The following is a 20886-nucleotide window of genomic DNA, read 5'->3' as shown; positions in this document are numbered from 1 at the left end:
TATACTTAATCGCATACTCCATTAGACCAAACGTTTTGAGTACAGTAACTGTTCTATTTTTCACGTTGTATTGCACAACCTGCCTGGCCTTTATTGTCCGTGCTGTCACTAATTGATGGACTTAGGAACACGCTGGCAGCTAATGCCTCCCGAGATTACTTGTTGCCACACCCATCACGCACACAGACCTGCACACTTCACACACACACACACACACACACACACACACAGACGCACAAACAAATGAGCACATTATTTTTCTTCGAATTTCACACACACCCACGCTCACAAAGCACTTGTGACTGTGGCAACAGGGCAGTGTTTGGGTGTGTTTGGGCCAATGGGTGTCCCCGCACACCCCACCTCTGGCAGCACAGTCCACAGGTGGAGCCATGTGTGCTCTGTAATCTCTCCACTATTGTCCTCATGACAGAACATAGCTCAGACACGGGGGGCGGGGCAGGGGGGGGGGGGGGGGGACTATGCAGCGAAGCAGTTGCATAGTTAATCATCTACCATACTGGTCTCACTACCTGTCCATTTCAGAGAGATCACTTCAGGTATGGAAGGCAGGTCTACTGTAGGAAAACAAGGGCCTGTGCTTTGTACATTTCAGCCGGGGACTTTGTGTGCTCGTGGACAATGCGTGCCAACTGGGTCATGTGGTGACTTGTGGTTGTGTGTCTTGCATAATCTATGTTTTGAAGTGTGTGTGTGTGTGTGTGTGTGTGTGTGTGTGTGTGTGTGTGTGTGTGTGTGTGTGTGTGTGTGTGTGTGTGTGTGTGTGCGTGTGCGTGTGCGTGTGCGCGTGCGAGTGTGCGTGTGTGTGTTGCAGCACATCATTAGCTGAATTGTTGTCAATGACACATTTTGGCCCCTGCGCCTCTTGTGAGTGTAGATCAAGTCTCCATCCCACCTATGAAAGGTGTGGTGTAGGCCATCACTCACTGTCTAAACATGCCATTACTTCCGGACCCTTTTAGACCTTTCAGAACATCAACATTGTATCACGCCTGCCAATGGCAGTTGTGTAAGGCAAAATGGGGCCGGAGATAATTTTGCGAAACCACTGGAACTTTTCTTTCATCTGCAACTTTCTTGTTCAAGCTGCCAGTAAGTGAAGCAGGTACCTACCTCCATGCATTGTTTTGGAATGGAAGTGAAAGGCAGTCAAATCTATGACGTAACTATGGAGTAATACGTCATAGATGACGACGGACGTCATACGCTGGCCGGCCAGACTTCCACACTTCTAATCGGAGGTACAGTATATGTGCTCCAACTGTGTACGTGAATCTCTGTATTTTTATTTCCTTTTCAAATGCCATGTCACGCCGCCTCGCAGGCCTTACACCTGAGTTATACTTTGTCTCGCACCGAAAATAGCAGATCTACCAGTTCACTGTGTGTCAAATCGCGACATGGTTATTTTTGGTGCGGGGTCTTGTCGGTCGCATGTTCATGTAAGCTAGGTTTCCATACTGTCCTCTGATGTTAGTCTCCTTCTCCAGCAGTACAGTCAAATGTTCTGTAGCGTTGGATAATGGCAGCAATTTCTTCTAACCTCCACTGTCATGTTCTCTGGAGAGAGGGGGAGCGATTATTCCATGAAAGGAAGGGACATACCTTAATGTATGAAAATCGTACGGTTCAATACAGTATGCTTTTAGTGGAAACACTGCCTCTAGCTCTTGTCCTTCAAATTGCAGCCATTATATTTTGTTCAAAAGTAGGCCGCTAAGGGTAGTATTATCGGCCGGTGTTCTTGAGATTAGATTTTTGATTTAATCCGTGGGAGTGACCACTGACCATCCACGTAGATTTCCTTTTCTTTTATCCCCTTTACATTACCTCTTAACTAATTTACCGCCAACAGCTCAGGGCGCCATCCAGTCATTTAATAGGCGAAGCATCTTATTCTGACAGCCGTTTCACTCGGAAACCGAGAATCAGGAAGTAAAAATGTCCCGCGATTAGGGGTGGGTCCCGAACGTGCCTGTAGGTACCGGGTACCCATTAAAATAATTCAATTTCGGTTCTCTATCGGTTCCCACAAACACGCAGTCACACGATATTTATTTATTCTCTTCCCTTAATAGACGCGCAGGGAACAGAGCTGATCTACAAGCCTACATTGCGTTGCATTAGCGACGAGTTGTGGGCTTGTGGCTTGCAGAGGCGGAGCTATCTCTCAGCATGGAGTTAGTTGTCGAGGAGTCTGAGACAGTGACACGCACTGTGCCTGGCACTGAAGCATTGAAGCAACATCATTAATAAAGTTTCTTAAACTTAATTTTCAAGTGAAGTTTATGGGAGGAAACTTTTAAGAGAGGGGACAGGAATCTTGCGCCTTGCCTGAGTCTTCACTGCATATGTGCGCAGCATTGAATCAACATGAGACGAGAGAGGAGAGAGAAAGCGTTGGTGCACTCACTTTGTATGCGCGTCTGTGTGTGTGTGTGTGTGTGTGTGTGTGTGTGACTGTGTGTGTGTGTGTGTGTGTGTGTGTGTGTGTGTGTGTGTGTGTGTGTGTGTGTGTGTGTGATCACGGCGTAGGGTCCAGATGCCCAGTCAGTTTAGAGCTTGCCAGTCTAACTTCGAAGAGAGGTGGCGAAAAAACAACAAAAAGATAGCCTTCTTTGGGCAGCCCGTGTGCATGCACATTTCTGTTAGCAAACCACAGCATGCAAGCCGCCTTTGTTTTCAATGATCCACCCATTAGCACATCGATCGAAAAACCCGTTCTCAATTAAATTCAAAGGGCTTTATTGGCATGAGAAAACATACGTTTACATTGCCAAAGCAGAAAGCACAATACAACAATAAAAAGTTATGTACATTTGAAAGTCGGAATCTTCAATAGATCAATTTCTATGTACCAAGATCACTGGATGCAGGTATAGTGCAGGAATATACACAATGATTAGTCTTTAGGGTGGTTGTGTTCCGTTTGATATCCTTCTCCCATCACAGCAACTCACGAATCTTGCTGCCGTGTTTGCACATTGTTGTACTTCGCCCAGCAGATATGGGAGTTCTTCATTGGTCATGTTTTCAAAATCTCTGTGGTTCTCACCTATCGGCCGGAGATTCGCTGCCCCCCCCCCCCCCCCCCCCTTCATTAGCGATGCTTATTTGCCCAGTCAATCGTGTGTGTGTTGCTCTCAGATCTCAGACATGCTTTTATTTGTTATTGGTAATAAGATAAGTAGCCTACAACACTATTGCCCTGGGTAAATACAGAATAGATATTATATAGATATTATATTTAAATTTAAAATAATCACTATTATCCACAAATGGCTCAATAAAGGAGAGGATGTTATACTATTCATCATACATGTCTTAAATTGACATTGAGCTTTTTTGTGAAATAAACATTTGATTTTATACCATTTTGGAACCGAAATAGAGAACCGTTAAGAACCGGAATCGATAAGCAGAATCGATACCGGATTCGCAAGAATCCAAACGATACCCATCCCTACCCGTGATTGTCATTTAATCCACCCAAAACACACTTTTTATAACCAGGAGGATCATATCGTTTAGAGAATTGAGCCGCACTTGTTTTGACCCAAATAGAATAATCTGAGATATTATGATACTAAAATCGGTGTCCTCATAGACGGCATAAGCCAGCGGTATTTTCATTTCCGTGTTTTTCTTTTTCTTTTCTTCTTTCTTTTTCATTGCACCGTCTCATGAGCGTGTATGTTCACAGTTGTGAACCATAATCAATACATATTAAAAAGGTGTGAAAAGGCGATTAAATATGGGCGGTAAATGAGTTAACAGGACCTCCTGGGAGGTGTCTTTGCGGGGCGAAGTGCTGTGGCCAGTATACAAACAGGGACTCTCATAGCTAGGCCAGGAGCTGGACATGTCCTTACTCAACAGTTCTCCTGTCACTCAAGCCGCCCCATTATGTTGACCGTGACATTTAAAGTTGGGTTGAAGAAGGCGGACAAAAGCGCCCTCACCTCCTTCCTAGTGCCCCCGCCTGCAGAGAACCCCTCTTTACTCTGTGCGTGTGTTGTGACTTTAGCTGGACTTGGTTTTTGGCGTAAGGACAGCTGTCACATCTCCAACCTGTCACATGTGACACGGAGGAGATGCCAGAGGCCGGGGCATCAACAGATACAAGGGCGGACAGAAGGAATGTGTGTGTGTGTGTGTGTGTGTGTGTGTGTGTGTGTGTGTGTGTGTGTGTGTGTGTGTGTGTGCAAGCGTGAGAGAGAGAGCGAAAAGGATGCAAGGCAGGTCATGATCGAAGTGTGGTTGTTTGTGGCGACGTGCATGTTCTTACTTAGGGGAACCCTACAAGCGCACACACACACACACACATACTCTCTCCCTCTCTTACTTCAGTCCATCGTCTTTCTGCAGCCACTCTTTGAGCTACTGAGTCACGTCCTCCCCGGGTGTGTAGTAAATAGTGCCTTAGCGTCCAGCGAGCGCCCCTGAAGGACTTCCTTCTTTCCTCTCAGTCCACTGACCTGGGACTTATGAGCGCCTCATTACTCCCAGTGAAGAAGTCTCTTCATTAAGGCCCTGCCTATGGCCTGTGGAATTGAAGGTATTTTTAATGATGTTGCTCCTTTACATAAGCAAGACGCGCATGGCCCCAAGTCAATTTGGTTAAAAGGACACTAAATATGTGTGAGCATACAATCGTAAAATGCATTTTTTTGCTGTTTACTGCTGCTAGAAGTTTACCTTAATCACCTAAGACCTTTACATTTTTTTTTACAAGTAAAGGGATATTTCTGAAAATGTTTAAATTGTTATCGAGGTATACATTTCGTGGTTTAGCTCTTTTTAGATTCTCTGTAAGGTTTCTGTAGAAGTGTTTAGCAAAATAATTGTTGGTTTTCACCACCAAACGGTGAACTGCACCAACATGAGCTGACGTTAGTCTCTTTCTCCAGCAGTACAGTCAAATGTCCTGTAGCGTTAGATAATGGAAGCAATTTCTTCTAACCTCCACTGTCATGTTCTCCGGAGAGAGGGGGAGCGATTATTCCATGAAAGGAAGGGCCATATCTTAATGTATGAAAACCGTATGGTTCAATACAGTGTGCTTTAGTAAAGGGATATTTCTGAAAATGTTTTGAATTGTTATCGAGGCACATTTCGTGGTTTAGCTCTTTTTAGATTATCTGTAAGGTTCCTGTAGAAGTGTGGAGTTTAGCAAACTTATTAAAATAATTGGTGGTTTTCACCACCAAGCAGTGAACTGCACCAACATGAGCACTTTGCATTTTGAGTTTTATTTTTCTCTGGGCATAGGTAAAACACTTGTCCACCACCACACCACAGAGGCCAGAGTCCAATGCCCTCCGGTTTGGCCAAGCAAACAAAACAGAAGACAGTAACCATCCTTGTCGCTGTTGCAATGCTAGCTACTGCTACTGTTTGGTCGGGGCCGCCTGTTCAGCATGGAAGGGGAACTGTCTCAACTGTGGAAGATAATGGAAGTTCCACACACATTGCGCTCTCCCAATCTACACTCCTTGCTCCTTTTAGGTGAATAGAAGTAGCTGGTGACCCCCATGTTTAGGTGAAACAAGGTGACACTGACATGGTGACCTCAAAATCTTTTCAAATTCACAAAGTTTCCGATGGCATGTTAGAGGTGTGAGAGCTGTGGTTTATTGGGCTCATTTATTCATAACAAAAAAGCAGTGATCTTTTCAGGTACATGTCTTTGGTCCGACGTCCTAACAGTCTGACACGCAATCGTCCGACACCCTACACCAAACCCTAACCTAACTGCACGGGGAAGCCACGTATGTGTCTTAACTGGCCACGTATGTGTCTTAACTGGCCACGTATGTGTCTTAACTGGCCACGTATGTGTCTTGGCCGGCTACGTAGGTCGGATCCATGGGTGAGTCTTAACCGGCCACATATGTTGGAGCCACTGTTGAGTCTTGACCGGCCACATATGTCGGACTATTTGTACGTCGGACTCAACATATGCCCCCCCCCATCTTTTCATGGTTGTGAATCTGAAAAGGATGCTTTAGTGAAGCCTAATTTATACCAAGCCAAGCTGTGGCTTATTAGTCCTAAATACTATTTAATTGGAGCTGTGAGCCATGAGCCACGGCTTGGCTTGCACAGTATGACACAACATAAACCTCTTGTACTCGTGGAAACGTATACTTCTCGCTCAACTTTGGCATGTTCACTTCTTCATTGGCAGTCAGTCCCGGGGCAGTGCCATGAAACAGCATGACGGCGAGTGAACACTCCCCAACAAGCCGTCTTCGTCTCTCTTTCTGTCTCTCTCCCCTATAACCTCCTGTGAGAAAACTCTGTCCCATGTCTGACCCATGTTTCTTTTTTTCCATGTCCTCTGTGTCACACACCTTTCACAATACACACACATATATCGCAGAAACCTCTATCTCCATATTCTTTTACATTTTGTGTTTTTTAATATCATCAATAATGTTGCACAAAAGTACTACAAGTACAAGTTTCACTATTTTAAACCGTTTAAAAAAAAATATATATGGGGGAAAAAAGGGAACGGCTTTGTACGTACACGGTTTCCACCTGACAGCCACACAATATCTACCTTAGCACTATCCCAAAGTTCGGGAGGGGGTGTGTGTGTGTGTGTGTGTGTGTGTGGGGGGGGGGGGGGGGGTGGTTGTGTCTCCTGTTATTTTAGTTTGTTCCTCCTTTCCACTGACGGTGTATGACTTGTGACAGCTCCTCGCCGTCTGCCGTGAGGAGATAAGTCTGAATCACTTCCACGAGAAGCCTCTCTCTGGCTGTCGGGTCCAATGCCAAAGAACCCCGTGTTTTCTTAATGGCCCCTTCCATCTCGCTCTTGTTTTGGCGTCGGCCCGATAATACTCCGGAATGATCCTTAAAAAGGGCACAAGTTAAATCACCTTCAAAGAAGAGGGAATGGGACCCGACAGCTACAAACTTGAACAAAGCTACACCCCCCCCCCCCCCCCCCCCCCCCTCCGAATTACACTCGCCCTCTCTCCTCCTAAACCCTCAGCTCCGTACCTATTCCCATCTGTCCCATATTATCAATGGCTAAAGCCTCAAGCTTTACTCAGAGGGAGTGCTTTTTAGTTGACTACAGTGATTCTATGAACCCATTACAATCTTTGTCACTTTAGATTTTAACCACTTTAACCTTTACTCGTGAAAATGTGTGCAAATCTTTTAATATATATATTTATTTTTTAAAGCAGACATTTTTAACTCAAATCGTTGCTTCTGTGGGTCCCTGGAACAACATATTTTGAGTTGGGGGTCGGCGGCCAAATCATACTATAATTCAGTCAATGTCTGAATGAATGTCTGTCTGAATGAATGTCAGAAACACCGGCGTATCTCCTCATTGCCTGCACCAATCGCTCCCAGTTTTCACACAGGCATGGACCATAATTATATGGAGGTCTTAACGGAGCCATTTTTTCAATAACATTAATAATTAATTTATTAGTGAATAAAAACCAGTTTATTTGTCCGTGGTCTATCTCCGACCGAGCCACACTATTAGCACACATCTCTCCATGGCAAAAAAAATCTGCATGCTCCCAGAATCCAGCTGGGCTACATTTTACCGACGCAACTGTCATATTTACTGTACAGATATTGTTTTTACATCACCACACGATCCCACGGGCAAAGTTGCTGTGACGTCATAATCGTCACACTTCTCCACCAGCACAGAGGCCAGACATCCACACCGTTTGCACACATCTCACCATGCACAGCAGCAACAGCTAGCCTGTCCACACATCAACCTTGAACCACTACTTTGCATTCATATTCATGTCATATTTACAGTACTACGGCCTTCACAGTGACCGGGATCCCCCTTTGCACAGACAGGCGATTGACGATTCAAACCACACACGGGTAAAAACAGCACAGGCACCATTGTGGCAGACAGGCAGCTGTTACACACGGCGCATAGCCTACTAAGGTTATTTGTATGGAGGTCTTAACGGAGCCATTTTTTCAATAACATTAATAATGAATTTATTAGTGAATAAAAACCCGTTTATTTGTCCGTGGTCTATCTCCGACGGAGCCACACTATTAGCACACATCTCTCCATGCCAAAAAAAATCGCAACGCACGTGTGTGTGTGCGTGTCTCGCTACCTTCGCAACGCACGCGTGTGTGTGTCTCGCTAATTTCGCAACACACGTGTGCGTGCACTTTCGCTACTGCTTTTACAATAGTAATGGGGGTCTCATGTAACTCAGAGACAGCGTATACAATTGACCCATTTACACTCTCACATTTAACAGACATACAAATGCCATTCCATCTGTGTGTATACAAATATATTATACAAGTTAAAATGAAGAGCAATTAAATATATTTATGGGGGGAAATTGTCCATACAACGGGTAAGGACTAGTATCAATAATTTAAGCCACCACTCGACGGAAGGGAAACACAGCGCAGGCACCATTGTGGCAGACAGAGACAGGCAGCTGTTACACACGGCGCATAGCCTACTACGGTTATTTAACCACTTTGCAATGCAATGTTTGAACGTCACTTCATATTATAACTTCAAACCAAACGCGGGTGACATGCCTGGTCACTGACGACGTGCGTCGCGCAGTTACAGATCTCATCTTTCCTGCACCTACAGTAATGTGAAACATTGAACAACACGGCCACGATCACAACGGAATGATTATCTATCGGGGTGGCTCTGTTGGATCAGAACATATCAATAATTTAAGCCACCACTCGACGGAAGGGAAACACACATCCCTAAATCACAAAAAACGTCTCATTCTTATCCTGATTAGATAAAGCACAAAAGCCAACCTCCGACTTTAATACAGTACAGTATATGCATCTCTATGGGCAGCAGACGGTCAGCTGAGCGGTTAGGGACCGTCTACAAAGTGCACCAAAAGTGAAAATATTCAATAGCTTTATTTCTATGCAGAATATTACCAACAAATATACATCACACATCAATGGTGTACTTATGATTGTACTATAGCATCTATTAGTGAATACATTTTTCCCATTGACTTGCATAGGAAAATCTACAACTATAACATTATGTCCTACAGTCCACTTGCCCCCCTCAGGTGTGTAGGCTCATAACGGGGAAGAAGTTATAAGAGTGCGGGTGCCCCGTAGGCTTTTGTTTTCATTTGCTCGGTTCACCAGCAGCCCTTAGGGTTATCGGTTAGGGTTAGGGTAGCCGTTAGGGTTGGCCACCAGCAACATTATCTATCCATCCATCCATCCATCCATATTAGCCTATACTTTTGTGCCTATAACCCAACTTCCCAAGATCATCTGTAAACTATTCCCTGCCTATCAGTAATGTGATCTATTACATCGCATTACCCACACTGAATATCATTTGCTGTTCATATATTCAGAACGGGTAAGGACTAGTACATATAATTCTCCGGGTCCTTGGCTTGAAATCAGCACCACTGATATAGCAACATAAGTTTCTCAGAAAACCGTTTTTTAAACATTTGTAGAATCATCCTCGGGTCTTAATGGGTTAAGCAACACGTTGCGATTCCAAATTCCCTATTTTCAGCTCTTTTGCCATCTACCCATCTGTCATTTGGAGGCTCTGAAAATGACGAGTAGAAAACACGGGTTGATATGCGTTATTTTTTTAATATAATTTGGTCCCTTTCTCTTGGGGTATTCGTTTTGTCACAGATTTGTCAAAGATTTTTTAGATTTTTAACTTTTCTGCCTATATTGATAGTTTCAAGTGGAGATTGACATGAAAGAGGGAGAGAGAGAAGGGGAGAGACATGCAGCTAAGGTCGTCATGAACGGGACTCGAACATGCGACACACTGTCAGGCCAGTGCATGTGGCATGTGCCTGGACCACTAGGCCTGCGCGCGCCCCCACAGGACATTTTCACACAATGTGTCCTCTCCTCTGCATTTATCTATCTTGACTATTAGGAGCTGAATTTCAGACATTCAAGCATTCAAAGCTTTTGGAAGAGATGGGAGTGATTTATATCCGCATCGTGGATTTGATGCGTTGTTAGCTTGTAGATCTGCTATTTTCGGTTTGTGACAATTGGGCTATGAGCTCGCTTGAAAGATTCATTATATCTGCCGTGACAAGAAGAAGGAAAGCCTGACAGTTGCAGAGAGCCATTGTTATGATTTATACAATACAATACAATAGCACTTTATTAGTCCGTGAGGGCAATTCAATGTTGTGCTCCATAAAAACAGCCAGGAAACAGACATACACTCAGTCACAAACAACCTAGGACCACAGCCCGTCCGATGCCACATTTATGTGTCTGACGCCTATCCTGATATTGGAGAGTCCTAGAACCCTGATTGCCGATGTTTTGACCGATATTTTACAAAAATAAAACTTGCAACATTTTCTAGTTACAAAAACATATTTTTGATTAAAGTTTCTATTTGAGAACAATTGAATAATAATTAACACAACTTACGAGGCTAGCAATCCTGACCTTTTATGCAAAATCACAAAAGTTCTCAATGTTTGAAGTTGCTCAGCATTGACATCATGATAAATTAGTACGATGATAAATAGATGGTTTTGTCTGTGATCCTCTGTAATAATTGTTTTTTTGTTGTTTGTACGGATTACTTTGAGATTTTATTATCAGTGTCATGGCTAATGGAATCGTTTGAATCCTATAATGTGTAAATTGTAATCATCTTCATCAAAGATGGAACCCAGTGATGTGAAGAAATGTTATGTCTAATCGCCTGGAGCGTCGTGTGTGAACAAATCCTTGAAATCAAACCCAAGAGTGATAACAATTAGCTTGCATGCAAAACAATTAATGCTGCTCCATTTGTGGGGGGGGGGGGGGGGGGGGATGCCCAAATGAGCAAATTTTCCTTTCGGCCCACTGGGCTGCTTGTTTCACGCGTATCGACTGACGTCTCCGCCTTCTCTTAAGCATATACCTCTGCGCTTAGTTGGTTAACGAGGTTGGACACGACGGCGGCTGTGGAGCTGTGAGCTGGTTGCTCTGCTGCGCCTCTGCCCATAGATGGCGCATGGTGCTGCGGAGGGTTGCTCTCGCCAACAGAGGGCCGCGATTTTCACAAACGGACGAGTTCAAACCATCTGTGAGACATTTGATTATAATGCCGTCGAGCCCCATTCTGGAGAGAGAGAGAGAGAGAGTGAGAGAGAGCCCAGAGTACTGCATGATTTTGAATCGTTCTAATGACAGGGCTCCCTTGCTAAGCGGCCACACTCTAGGGAAAATAACAAAAACGAGGGAGAGCTGGACGGGGGGGGGGGAGGTTATCGCAGGACGTAGCTCCGTGTGACCCTCAGTACAGTATATCCGCCTCACACATGAGTTGATTGGAGCTCCCCGTCCTCCTCGGTTTCAGTCTCGTGTCGCAGCTGTCCGACTTAATTTGGCGTGAAGTGAAACAGATGTTTATTTATTTTATTTTATAATCTTTATCCCACGATTTTTCAACCTAGTCTGGGGGACATGGGGAGAGCAACGGACTTGAACTCATGCTTCCTTCATGCCTGAGTGTCCAAGTTGCTCCTGGTTGGACATAGAGCGTGGAAGGAACACGTTATTCCAACCAGTTCCTTTCCCCTCCATCAGGCGCCCCGGCTGGCCAGGGTGAGGCAGTTTAGAGACCAGGATTGCTGCATATTTTTTGTGAGGGTACCTACCCTAGGGGACACGGGGAGAACATGCAAACTCCACACAGAAAGGCCCGTTCGCCAACCCCGCCTCGGGTATGGGCACTGATGACGCTGAGGAGGAAACACGCCGCCAGCACCCACAGCGCCCCGAGCGGGAATTGAACCCAGGACCTTCTGGTGGTGTGTGCCTCCCTCTCCACGACCACCACCCAGTTTGGTGTTTTCAAACGGCAGGCGTGGATGCTGCCATGTCTTGGCTGTGTTCATACAGGCCACGTCTTCAAAACTGTTCTTCTAGCCTGGAAACCAGATGACTATGACGCCAAAAAAAAGCCCTTGGCAGATTAGTCTGACCCCGCTCGGTTGTGATCGGATTTTTCTGCCCCTGAAGTTGTGGGGCACCAATCAAGAACCAGATTGCAAATATGGGGCGGGTTTATCAACAGAGGTATTGTTTTTAATCCACCCCTTGGGAGTCCAGGTTCCACGCAGAGATTCCAGACTAATACAGTATCTACGCGGTGATACCTGTAGGTCTGGCCCAGGCTATACTGTTCTTCTGGTCTGACATTTGTGTGACCACTATCGCAGGTTATTGATTGGTTGATTTTTTTAATCTAATCTAATTCTCTTTCTCAGGACACGGCGTTGGATCCCGGAGAAGATGTGGCCTTGCTGTCGGTCAGTTTTGAAGACGCCGAGGCCACCCAAGTATTCCCTAAGCTGTACCTGTCCCCCAGCATCGAACAGTAAGTGCGTTGATTGATTAGTCTAGCCTAGCGTGTGTGCAGTCATGTATTCATCCATCCATCGGTCGGTTAAACCAGTGGTTCCCAATGTAGGGTCTGGGGACCCCCAGGGGTCCTTGAGGGAGTTTCAGGCCGAGTCCCCAGCTAAATGATAGTTTGGAGCCAAACGGACCCTTATGGGCCTGTAACTCTGAGAGTGTACAAATGGAACCAAATGGTCCCGGGTCCAATTTGGTTCCATTTGTACACTCTCAGAGTTAAATTAACATTGATTTTACAATATAAATTGGGGGTCCCAGAGATAGAAATGCCATTAAATGGGGGTCTGTAGCCTAATGAATGTCAAACTGGGGGTCCTTCAAATTAAACGGGTTGAGAATCATATCTTTTCAAATGGGGGTCCACGGGCCAATTACTGTATAGTGTCAACTTGGGGGTCCTTGACATGAAAAAGTTTGGGAACCACTGGGTTAAACTGACTGTTGGATTAGGTTGGTTTTAGTTAGTACTGTCATAGTACACTGCGTGAAAAGAGGTGTTAACGGGGCCTGGGCCGTGGCTCAGCGGTCCAGGCACCTTGGCCGGTATAGCCTGAGCCTGGCAGTGTGCCGCTGGTTCCACTCCCGATCCCGACGGCCCTTACTGCATGTCACTCCCCCATCTCTCTCCCCCACTTCCTGTCAGCCTACCGTCTGTCCCTCTATAAAAAATATCAAATAAAAGGCGAAAGCCGCAAAAAAGAAACGTTAACGGGCAATTACGGGCACTAGATTTGCCCGTAAACCTCAAGTTTAGCAGGCATATACTGTAATATACGGTAATATACAGGTGTGATGGTACATTACAGGAGTTTACCGGAGTTTGTTGGTAAGTTTAACGGGAGTTTCCTGTAATACAGGGGTTTTCAACCGATTGTGAACCAGGGACCACCACCTTGACTAAGGATCAACCTGGGGAACACTGTTGTGTTGTAATGGGATATGGGCTAAGATTAGTGCTTTCGTAACACTTGTTATGGAATGCATCCCATGTCTTATACTGTTTCTCAAACGATGGTCCACGGACTTAACTGATACAGTACTGACACATGTGGCCCTATATCTTGGGCGTGCCTTAACCTTTATCCCTAAACTTTTTTTTCCATATTTTACTATCTTGAAAAATATTTTAAAATAGTTCAACTAGCAGATCTACATCCATACATTATGGCTATTATCGGCTATTTGAACTATTTATAATAGTTTATAATAGTAATAATAGTAATATATATATATATAGTAAAAATGGCAAATACGTGCAAGATATAGCACATGATGACATCATTATATGGGAACATTTCCTAATAATGATGACTCAATCAGGCAAGCTGGTACACTTCTTGAGATTCTAACTGCCTTTTCTGTGGAATTTCTTAACCTCAGACTTCCCAGTAATTCTGATAACATTGACACATTTCCAAGGAACAGTGCACAGACGTTCAGTGCACTGTTCCATGGAAGAAAATACAAAATCGTCACTTTGCTACATTACTAAATGCATGGTCAGGGACCACATGCAATACCTCCACGGACCACCAGTGGTCCACGGACCACCTGTTGAAAACCCCTGCTGTAATATATACACAACCGTATTCCATGCTTTTTGCACAGTACTACCATCGTTGGGTGTCTAGAGCTACAATGCTCTCCTATGAACAAGAACGTGTGTCTTGCTGTAAATCCTCATAGCTACCTGCACACGCCCAACTGTTTATTTCCCCTCTTCGTTTGAATAGTTCAAATAGCCTATCTACAAGCTCACAAAGTGTCGACGAAAAGCGATTAGAGATGAAGTTTTCGGAGGTTGGAGTTCAAACCTTTCCCTATTTTATACTTATAGTTGTGTGGCGATGTCTCACACTGACAAATAGGCGATCTTCAAGCTCACAACTGTGACACATTGCGAGCTTGTAGATCTGTCGTTTTCAATGTCGTCCTGAAATCCCTAAAAAAGTATAGTAATACAAACGGGTGTGTGCGTGAGACGTGAGTGTGTGTCTGTGTGCTTTGTACAGAATAGTTGATGTGCGTCTGTGGTGGACACTGTGTGAGTGTGTAATTTAGCATTGTATTGTGTCTGTCTGTCTGGCACATTTAGAGTGTGTGTGTGTGTGTGTGTGTGGGGGTGTGTGTGTCTGCACTCTGCAATGGTAATGCATATGGGTGCGTTCAGGTGTGTCAGATACACATGCATATACAGTATGCATGTGTTTGTATGTGTGCTGTGCGTGCATGCATGCATGTCTGCGCACGTGTGCACGTGTATTGGTTTTGTGTCATTGGGCATTTGTGTGTATTAATTATGGTGTTTTGAATAAAAAGCAAACACCTTGGAGCAAATCTGTGTGCGGACTCTCCTCTCTTCATTGGGCATTTGTGCTCATACGCGCTACGCCATCTATGCATGTGAGCGTTGGTTCGAGTCTGTTTGTCTTCTGTGTGTTTGCGTAAGAGTACATTCTTTGTGTGTTTGTGTGTGTGTGCGTGCGTGCGTGCGTGCGTGCGTGCGTGTGTGTGTGTGCGTGCAGTTGGGTTCACGTGTGTGTATGTCAGGTATGGACCTCGGGGCGCCACAGTCTGGGCGTTCGTGCTCAGAATAATCTCGGTCTGATGTTTATTTACGAGCACACGCCCCGTCACACCAGGTTAAGGCCTCTGTGTGCTCTCTCTCTCTCTCACTCTCTCTCTATCTCTCTCTCTCTGTAACCCCTCTCACCCCAATCTCCTTTTGTCGTCATTTCGCAGTCTCTTTTGACTTTCTCTCTGTTTTTCTCTTTGGGGGGGTTATCTCTTCCTGTAGTCAAATGCTCACTCTCTTGTTGTTGTTGTTCTTTCCCCTTCCTTCCCTCTGCACAACAGGTAATTCTCCACGTAAGATATAACTGCAGAGATGCAAATAGCCTGCATCCTGCATACTTTAGTTTAGACTCACTAAATTGAGAAAGGATGCAATCATGTCATCCACAGGGGGTCCTGGGAATGCAATTCTGTACTCAGTACTGTACTCTAACATCATTGTCAAGTAGGACTCATAAAATGTCCCTGGGACCCATCTTAAAGACCACCCCTGGGTCCCCGTGACCCATTCATCTTAAAACATATTTACATCACTACTGTATGTTGGCTGGATGTTGGCTGGATGTGTGAAAATGCAGTGGATGTTTTGCATGCGTTCCGGTGCAGGACTCCTCTCCAAACGGCTAATGGCTCGTCCACTTCATTGCCAGCCAAGTGCTTTTCATCACGAGCACTTGCATCTTGTTAGTGTTACTGTTGTGCTACGCACAATGGAGCGGTGTACAAACATGTTGCGTGTGAGAGTATGATGTACAAAGAGACTGTGTGTGTGCGCGTGTGAGTGTGTGTGTGCGCGTGTGAGTGCACGCGTGTGCGTGCGAGAGAGAAATGGGACATGCGACAGAAATAGGAAGGACGTTTGCATGCGCATGTGTGCATGCAAACGTGCGTGCGTGCATGCGTGCGTGCGCGAGAAAGACAGAACGATACAGACAGACGGAGACTTGTGTGACCTTGTGCCCCGGACCCCCCCCCCGTCCGCCCCCGGACCAGACTGAAGCTGCCCTACGAGGCTGCCGTCGTTAGCGGCCATCTCCTCCTGCTGCTGTTCGCATGAGGAGAACAGACAGAAGGAGGCTACGGGCAGGGGAGAGGAGAGGAGAGGAGAGGAGGGGAGGGGAGGGGAGGGGAGGGGAGGGGAGGGGAGGGGAGGGGAGGGGAGGGGAGGGGAGAGGAGAGGAGAGGAGAGGAGAGGAGAGGAGAGGAGAGGAGAGGAGAGGAGAGGAGAGGAGAGGAGAGGAGAGGAGAGGAGAGGAGAGGAGAGGGAAAAAGGGGGGAAGCGCTCTGCTCCGCGGGAGAGGACAAGAGAGAGAGAGAAAGAAAAGAGGAGGCTACAGAACGAACCTGCCTTATCTAATGCCCTCCGAGGAAGAGCGTGCACACACACACACACACACACACACACACACACACACACACACACACATAGACACATACACACACACAGGCTCTGTGTAGTTCTGCATCTGCATGAAACCGCCGTGCTCTCGTTCTCACCCCCCGTACTCCTCTTCTCTTCTCTTTTTTCCCTCCCTCGTTCTCGTCCTGAGATATTTGCAGATATGCATATCAGGGGGCTGTGCAATGTGCATGCATGCATACTAGCATGCTTTTGTGCATTTTGCTGTTTTGTGTCCGTGCCTGTGTGCTTGTGTGTGGGTGTATGTTGATTCATGACCCGGGGTATGTGTGTGTGTGTGGGGGTGGGGGGGGTAAAATTAATGTGTTTAACCGACAAGGTTTGTGTGTGTGTGTGTGTGTGTGTGTGTGTGTGTGTGTGTGTGTGTGTGTGTGTGTGTGTGTGTGTGTGTGTGTGTGTGTGTGTGTGTGTGTGTGTGTGTGTTTAAGTGTTTATCGTGTGTTGGGTCGTAGTGTTGTCGAAGTGGTGCTGCTGCGCTTCCACTCGGTATAGCCCGACTTGTCTTATACTTAATGGTGCGATGATGGAGTCGCGCAACAGGAAATGTGCGCTATAGCCCTCAACAAGTCGCACATGGTGTGACACGTTGTGGGCTTGTAGATCTGACGTGTGTGTCCTTTTATATACTGACCCGTTGCTGGTCAGTCTGTATACTCTCGTGTGGCTGGCTGCCCATTCTGTATCCACTGGCCGCTGCACACACCGTGGTCCTGGTGAAGAGAGAGAGAATAAAAGCACATCTGACCTCTCGCTCTGTCCCTATCTCTCTTCTGAGTTTAATGTAATTTTAATTTTTTGTTTTCATTTATTGATTTCAATTTTATAACCTGTCTCCTCTCGGCCTCATCCCCCCCCCCCCCCCTTACTCCTTTGTTCTTTTTATGTTCTTTCTTTATTTCTTTTTCCCATGTCTGCCGTGCTCGCTCTCATCTCCCTCCATCTCTCTCTCTCTCTCTCTCTCTCTCTCTCTCTCTCTCTCTCTCTCTCTCTCCCTCTCCCTCTCCCTCTCCCTCTCCCTGTCTCTCTCCCATCCTCTATTTCCATCGCTCCTCTCCTGCTGATCCCTCTGGCTGATCCTCAAAGGGAGCGGAGAGGGAGTGAGTGGGACTTAAAAGAGAGAGAAGAAGCGCCGCGCTCTACCCGGCAAGGTCGCTCCTCGCTTCGGCTGAAACGCGGGCGAGGAAAGGAGAGGGAGGGAAAGTAAAAAAATATATAGATGAACGCGCGGCGAGGGGTTTGGGGGGGGGGGGGGGGGGTGTTGTTTCTCCCTCTCTCTCTCCCCCTCTCTCTCTCCTTTCTTCTCTCTTCCACCTCTCTGCTCGTCACTCCGGAGACGTTTGATATCTCACTTCCCTCTATCCCTTCAGCGGCCGCTTGGCTCTGAAGGACTCCGTAACCAAACTCATAAGTCCCCTGAGCTACCATGTTATACCCTTGTTGCCTTCCTCTCTCTCTCTCTCTCTCTCTCTCTCTCACTTTTTTTTATTTTCCCTTCCTTTCTCCGTCTTCAAACGAAACCATCACCCGGTAATGTTTTCTGGCTGCGGAGCAGCCAGGGGAGACGAGAGCGGAAAATAAAGGAAAATAAAACGGTGAAAAATGTCGACTGACACCCACGTTTTTACCGATGCCTGTACTGTAGACTGGAGCACCCCCCCCCCCGTACTGTACCTCCGTATCGGCTGCTCTTCCTGTGGAATCTATATTGATTCACAGAGACCTCAGACTAGGAGGAGGAGGTTAGATTTTCGGTTTTTCGGTTGCTGCTCAGACAGTGTTCATTTGGTAGGTATAGGTAGTTAACACGGCACCTGCATTCCGGTATTCTTTTTTAATCCTCTGATCATGCATTGCGAGTTGTCTTCTGTCCACATTGTTCTAGTTTATTGTTATAATGAGCTGGCCTACATACACTAAGTGAACAATGCAGGATTTTATCCACACAGCGTAGCTACAATAATAATTAATTTTTAAACAAAATTTTGGTAAGTGAAAACCGGGTTTCATCTACTATACCTCCTGCGGATCAAAATTAAATTGCATTTTATTTATTTTTATTTTTTAAATATCCTCTTCTCCTGCTGTCACAATTTAAATAATCTTAACTGTTTAATGGCACACTCGTGCCATTAGTGCTTTAATTCGGTTTATATCAAATGCCGTACATGCAGAAGGTGAACAACCTTTGCCAAGAAAATGGGCAACACAGTCAGTGCTATACCGTTTTTCCAAGCTAAATCACAATATATAATATGCTACCGTCGGCACACACCAGGCTGAAAGCCAGAATCATACATAGTTAAAATTGTAATTGTTTGATTGAAATGTCCATGGTCTGGATGGATTCCATCCTGGATTCCTACATGTTGGCCTACAACAAGATTTCCTGTAGGTAGCATGGCTTTTAGGTCGCTGTGATCAAACCAGAGTCAAGTGGGTCCATGTCTCTCTGGGACTGCACTGAAGAGAATTGTGCAATTATCTCTGCTGAGATCTGGATCCATCCTTTTTACGCTATAGTCCCCTGTGGGGTTCTTAAACATTTTTTACATAAGACATCAAACACTTCTCCTGGACTAACTTTGCAGATATAGGTATCCCTCCATGAGGCTTAAGGCCACTCTATTTCCTCCCCCTGCGCACGTCCATCCGTTCAGCTGTATTTAACACTGAGACAGTGATGCACAGGAGGAATTTGCACATAATCCGTCCTATTGATTCTCAGACCCAATGAACTGGAAAGCTGTTGTTGTTGTTGTTAGGGTATTGATTGATTGATTGAATACTTTATTAGACAGAAATGTAAATTGCACAAGGTACGGTCATACATCTGGGGCTAAGAGCACAACACAAAATAGTCCTGAAGACTTTCCATCCGTCATCCATTGTGGTTCTACGGATTTATTTTCTTTAAAAAGTACACTTCACTCAAACACAGGACAGGACACTTTGTTGATTTTCTTCTTTTACATAATAGCACAAGAGATTAGATTAGATGTTATCAGAACCTACATGTAACATCCAATTCCGACAACTGCTCTATCAAGCCTGTCCACGTATAGGTCAAAACTTATCTGGCTCATTATGAGATTTAAACTTTGCAAGCTACTTTTCCACAGACGCTTAGCTCTGCAGTTTGCTGTAGAATAGTGTGAAATCATTCTTCTTTTCTTCTTTCTTTCCTTTGGTCTTGTTCCTCGACCTTCACCGTTTCTCAAGCAGATCTCGTCCGTTGTACTTCCATTCTTATCGCTTCATACCTCTTGTTTACGTGATTGTACGCTGCCCATGGGACAAGTTGGATGCATCTTCCCACATTGCATAAAATAATTGAGTGGGCTGGGCACCATCTCTGCCCGCAAACCAGATTTAGGAGCCCAGACAAATCGACACAGAAAGACAGTTTTAGGCTGCATTGCACTTGTGTTTCTGCATCTGCCTCTACGTGGTGTGTGTGTGTGTGTGTGTGTGTGTGTGTGTGTGTGTGTGTGTGTGTGTGTGTGTGTGTGTGTGTGTGTGTGTGTGTGTGTGTGTGTGTGTGTGTGTGTGTGTGTGTGTGTGTGTGTGTGTGTGTGTGTGTGTGCGTGTGCGCATGCGTGCGTTTGTTTTTAGAAGTCCTTGAATTTGTATTAGATTACATTTTAGTTTTGGGAAACAACAACAGTCAGAAATGTGCTGCATGAATGATTCCTATTTATTTAGTAATCAACGGTGGTGGTGCCACTGTTTCATTCGTACCAGGTGGTCTGTGTTTTATTGCTCTGTCCATCTGTGTAAATGTAGCTCAGTTAAAGCTATGGGGTTGCGATCCGGAACCGAATCTTACCCCCCCCTCCCCCCCCCCCCCAATCCAATCCGTGATGCTGAGTGCCAAGCGGGGAGGCATTGGGTCCCATTTTTACAGTCTTTGGTATGACCCGGCCGTCCGGGGATCGAACCCCGACCTCCCAGTCTCAGGGCGGACACTAGTCCCCGTCAGGTGTAAAGAAGCAGCTTGGACTCCTCATGCATAGAAGGAAGCATGAGGTCAGTCCGCTGCCCCCCCCAGGTTGGCAGAGGAAGTGTAGCGCCCAGGATTACATTAGATAATTGACACTGGGTGAAAAAATGGGTTTCAAAATCGTGGGATGAAAATTCTAAAAAGAAAAAGAAAAGAAAAAAAGAGCCTTATCCACATACCGAGTGAGAAGCAGACACCCAGCAGACCCACAGTACTGTACTGTATGTACTGCTACACAATCAACCAAAACATACTGTACCATTCCCATCTTTATCTCTCCATTTAGTAATGACGCGCCCTGCATGGCGTCCCTCTCACAAGGCGAGTCCTTATCTTCTCCTCATACTGTCACTGGTATTTGCACTGTCATACTCGTGTGCACTGGCATAAAACGCCAGCAAATATAATCAACGCTTCGTCACCACCATCCACC

The 20886-nt window shown here is 45.6% G+C and overlaps 1 protein-coding gene across 1 annotated transcript in view; it reads left to right on the top strand.

The window, feature by feature from the left end:
* Positions 1–20886, top strand: part of babam2 (BRISC and BRCA1 A complex member 2) — a 102483-nt gene that overhangs the window by 62575 nt on the left and 19022 nt on the right. The window contains exon 7 of the mRNA XM_083792880.1: positions 12309–12418. Coding sequence (XP_083649006.1) covers positions 12309–12418 — 110 coding nt within the window. The remainder of the gene's footprint in view (positions 1–12308; positions 12419–20886) is intronic.

Source organism: Protomyctophum parallelum (genome assembly GCF_964188405.1).
Source record: "Protomyctophum parallelum genome assembly, chromosome: 20".
NCBI lineage: Eukaryota > Metazoa > Chordata > Actinopteri > Myctophiformes > Myctophidae > Protomyctophum > Protomyctophum parallelum.
The sequence above is the reverse complement of the archived record's forward strand: the minus strand, read 5'-3'. Positions and strand labels throughout refer to the sequence as shown.